Raw genomic sequence first — 5,032 nt, 5'->3', positions numbered from 1 at the left:
GTATTAAATTAAACATTATCTCAAGAGATTTTTTTTTTTTTTTTGGGTAAAAGTGTGAGGATGAGACATATTCGGTTATACGAGAGAATTTGATTGACTGACTGCAGGAATTGAAGTCTCTTAGACATATATCTTTTCATAGAAAACTTCATTATATCCACATAGACAAACTCTTTCAAACTCTTCCATATTATCTTTTCACATCAACCAAGATAATATCTTATAATCTTCATAATATCTTCAACAATCAAAATATATATTCAACAAAATATCTTCTCCAATCATCTCTTTCTCTCCAAAATTTTCAAATCAATATTTTTTTTTTGACAAACTAATCTAAAAATTGAAGTCAACCAAATCTTGTCACAACACGAGACTGAAGCACGAGACATCCGAGGTTGTTCAACAAACACATAATCGCCAAACAACAAGCCTTTTAGCACAGTATAAATCAAAGTCAATTTATTTCCTAAAAATCATTTTTTTACAACGGAAAATCCCAAAACATGATAAAACTCGCGAAAGCATTTTACAACTTAAATTAAAACTTGAAAATAGTAAATAAAATAAATTCATTATTCATCTATCTATATCACTAGCTCCAAAACTGATCTTGCTCATCGTCCTCGATTTACTCTACATTCTTATTTGGGGAGATAGTGTAATGGGTGAATCTTTGGAGAAACACTCAGCAAGCGGGGGTCGTTTGAGCACATAAATAACAAATACACATGAACTTCGGAATAACATATCATGCATGATATATTTCGTATAACATATAACATAAACATGAACGTAAGCATATTATTGGCACTGAAATTCATCTACTTTCTATGGTTTACTGGTATCATTCCTTAATTTTTACTCATATAAGGGAGCGAGACCATATAACGGTTACACTGTGTATGGGTCACAAACTTATCGTATGTAAAGATTCTCATTCATATCTAGCTCAATCATTACAATACTAAAACATAAGCAGTTATTAATCATATCATAAGAAAAAGGAAGAAGAAAATAATAATGCTCGACCTAATTTTTAAAAAACAAAGAGAACTTCGTATAAGAATTTAATCTCTTAAAACGTAAGCTCATTTAAAAGAACAAGTATGCCAAATTATATGCAAAAGTCAACTTACTTTAATCTTGAATGAAGAAAACATGAAGAAGGGAAGCTTTGATCGAAAATATATTGGACTCTTATACTTGAATCTGGACACAGTTTGGACAAGACTTCGGCTTGTAAAATCTTTGAAATTTCGACAACACTTGGAGAGCAAACTCTCAAAAATACGGTAGAGTTTTATGTGTGTTTTCGTGAATCGGGTGCTGCCCTATTAATAGAAGTGTAGAGGCTATCATGATTGCATGTTATCTTTACGTTCAAAGTTTAAATCTTGAAATTCGAATTTGGGATAGATCGTGATCAAAGATTTGATTTCTTTATCTTCTTGAAATCTTTTATTCATCATGATAATCATATTTCGAAAACTTGACATACCAATCTTGATTTTGCATGTGCTTAATAAGCCAATCTTGATTCTTGATACTCAAATCTCCTCATCTCGAAACATATATTTATATACATGGATCTTGATTTATACATGCATAATTTCGAACTTTATGTTCATTGTCTTCTTATCTTAGAAAATCTCCAATCTTGAAGCACTTATCTTGATAAAATTTCGATTTATGTGCATATTTCCCTATACATGATTTTTTATTTTTATGATCATAATTCCTTATCTTGAAGATCTTTATATTGTAGTATACATCTTGATCCATATCTACAATTCTCGAAATTTGTATATTTATCTAGACTAAATTTCGAACAACTTCAAAAATTTACTCGGTACGATCTCGACATTATCTAGTATAATTTCGAATTTAGAAATATTCAAAGCTGGAAATTTGCGAGTTTTACAAAGATAACATCTAACAACCATCATCCATGTAATTGCAATTCTATTCCTTTAATACTACACTAGACATGAAGCCTTTTCGTCAACAACTTTTGGATTGCATTCACCTTTTGCAATTTCTTCTTCCTTCATCTTTCCCCATAAGACACAATAAAGCCCTCCAACCAGCAGAATTCCTCCCAAGACACTACGTACAAATACCATCAATTGTAGAAGCATGTAGTTTAGCACAAGCTCAAAGTATTTATACTGTATATACTGTAACGGCTATCAAATATTCAAACAGGTAGCGCACGACGAATATAATGAGAGGACTAGGTGATCATCTATTTATTTGAGTTTCGTTCTTCATTTGCTTTACATGAAATTATAGCTAAAGGCTGATATTATCAAAAAAGAAAAAAAAAAAGACAATAATGTATATATACATACCTTCCCAAACTGATAATTTCTCCGCATACGAATGCAGATATAGTGACTGTGAAGATCATGATCAAAGGAGTAGTCATGACTAGGAAGATTGGACCTTTCTTCTCTATAACCCATGCTTGCAAGTAGAATGTAACGCCAGTCACCACTACTCCCTGTCAACATATATATATATGTAACAATAATTAAAAAGAATATGATCTTTAGGTTTAACAAACTAAGTTAAATTTTGTGACGATGCTTTTGTCTTGTAATTAGCTTAAAAGAGAAAATATGATAATTATTTAAACGGACTTACACAGTAGAATATCGATAGAAGTTGGACGTCGAATCCGAGTTTCCATTGAGTTAGATCTCTTGCAAAAACTAGTGCCACAAGGAATGACTGTATTGTGCTCAACAAGCACTGCAGAGTCGTCAACAGCAGCTTCGAAGGACACTCTTTTAGTAATCTACCCTATAAATATATACATATATTTCAATGTATTTCAGTATGGAATAATAAGTGAAATGACCGAAACAGCCTTCGACCATCTGGTTTCTTAGTTGAAGAATGAGTTATTTTAGGTATCTCTAGGGTTTCTATATGATTCATGATGTCATGTGCTTCAAATATATGTGCAACAATCAAATTAGGTATACTAAATTAATCACTTTTGGAATCTATTATATTATATGTTGTTTCCTTGGCTAAAACTTATATATAGATAATATATATCTCTGTGTGTGTGTGTGTGTGTGTGTGTGTGTTATTATTCGAAATTTACTTTCATTATATTATCTAGTCTTCGATTGATGTTAGATACTTTAAGTTTACAAAAAAAATCCAGATTTTTGAGCCATGTGAAACTAGGGTACAACCGAACTGAATCGACTCAAGCATTACTCGTTTTCTCAATTTTGAGCTAGAGCTCATATATATATTTTTTTCCAAACATGCCCGAAGCTTAAAAAATGAACTAATTTGGGCTCGCATTTGGCCAGATTTATGAATTCTAGCATGATATTTGTTCAGACTTCATTATCGAGGCGTATCATGCAAAGGCTTTAGTTCGGTTCAAGATTGTGAGCTCATGCAATTTTAAACATATTCATAAAAAATATCAATGTGTATTACACCTCAGAAGCGGCTACAGAGGTGTTGAAAAAAACAAGTCTAGCATGAACTTGACTCGAAAATATATCAGATATATATGCTCAGGTATCAGTAGTTTATAATGAAATTAATATGTATTCAAGCAGGTGAACCAACTCGATTTGTTTGTACTCTTATATGATTTGCATATAAATCCATTAAGTTACGTTCATTGGAAATACGAGGAGAATTAAGTGCGTATATTTAGATAAATAGCATATAATAATTAACCTGTAATAACAGCCATAATGCCCAGGTTACGTTGGAAAGCATCATGAGGAAGACACCTTTAATCCAAGAATCAGCAGCAGGAGCTTGTTCTTGTTGCATTTCGCCAATGCGACTACTGATCAAGTGATGGTGCACCAATAGTTTCAAGAGAGGTCCTTTGAAGAAAGCAATCGTCGCTACTCCGGCAATGCATAATATTACTCCTCCAAGTTTCATTATCCCAGGACCTGACCTTAGTTTTACGCTTTCCATCCTGTGAGTTCAGGTACACGTTATAAGTATGTATCATATCTGACAAAATTGCTGTTGCTTTTAAATTAAATTGGTTTCCTTCTATTTTCCTCAACATGAAAATGATAAATAATTTGTAAAGGTTCTTTAACTTTACCTTAATAGAACAGCAAGAAAGAAAGTAATAATAGGAAGAGTATTTGAAGTAGCAGCTCCCAAAGATGCGGATGTGTATTTCAAAGCTACACCAACAATGTTTAAGCTCATTGTGATCCTGCAAATTATCCAACTCATTAAACTTTCTACACGAAAACGGACGATTTCATTTAATATAAGATCTATTTAGTATTGAAACTCATGTATAAATCTATTCATGAAACTAGCTAATTAACCCAAAAAAAACACTTAATTGAGTATATTCTTGTTAATTTACAAAAAAAAAATGGTAATGTTTCTGAAACTAAAGACGTACCCAATCAGTGAAAGTAGGAATATCTTGATCGTCAGGGAAAAGGATAGAGGTGGAGCGCTTTTCCTGAAAGTAGAATCAAATTAAAATATACCAAAATTCTATTGCCATTCAGTTCATCAAGCATATATAAACAAGATAAGATTTTGTCGCAAATAAAACTCCGTCCAACACTAAAGATTCTGATGATCGTGAATCATGAACAAGAAGACGAGAAAAATTAAACTACATATATATTCAATAAAAAATTTTGAATACTGTACAATTACCTCTCTAAGATAATGGTGATGGGGACTAGGAAAAGAGTAGCAGCAGCTTGTCTGTAGAAGACAAACACACAGGTGTTCATACCCACATCTAATGCAAGTTTTGTGAGCAAGAAATAGCCTGCGTATATCAACTGTATCAACACAACTGCCAAATATGGCTTCTTTCCCCTCATTATTAATATTATTATTTCCTCTTCAATATATATTTGCGCAAACAAGTTGAATAGGGCTGTTAGTAATCTTTTACAGAAGGTCTATATATATATAAGTAGCTGGCTGTGTAAGCTACATACTACTAGGGATTCTTTCTTTTTGAATAGTTATTCACGTGCATGATTATATATAT

The 5,032-nt window shown here is 32.0% G+C and overlaps 1 protein-coding gene across 1 annotated transcript; it reads right to left on the bottom strand.

Moving 5' to 3' along the window:
• Positions 1-1,843: 1,843 nt before the first annotated feature.
• On the bottom strand, positions 1,844-4,953 carry LOC140964988 (WAT1-related protein At5g64700). Its single transcript, XM_073425008.1, has 7 exons — positions 4,687-4,953; positions 4,421-4,483; positions 4,106-4,222; positions 3,718-3,970; positions 2,650-2,808; positions 2,355-2,506; positions 1,844-2,109 (listed from the first exon to the last, which is right to left on the bottom strand). The coding sequence occupies exons 1-7, from the start codon at positions 4,857-4,859 to the stop codon at positions 1,980-1,982; spliced, it is 1,047 nt and encodes a 348-aa protein (XP_073281109.1). The 5' UTR covers positions 4,860-4,953; the 3' UTR covers positions 1,844-1,979.
• Positions 4,954-5,032: the final 79 nt, after the last annotated feature.

Source organism: Primulina huaijiensis, chromosome 18, assembly GCF_012295235.1.
Source record: "Primulina huaijiensis isolate GDHJ02 chromosome 18, ASM1229523v2, whole genome shotgun sequence".
Lineage (NCBI taxonomy): Eukaryota > Viridiplantae > Streptophyta > Magnoliopsida > Lamiales > Gesneriaceae > Primulina > Primulina huaijiensis.
The sequence above is the reverse complement of the archived record's forward strand: the minus strand, read 5'-3'. Positions and strand labels throughout refer to the sequence as shown.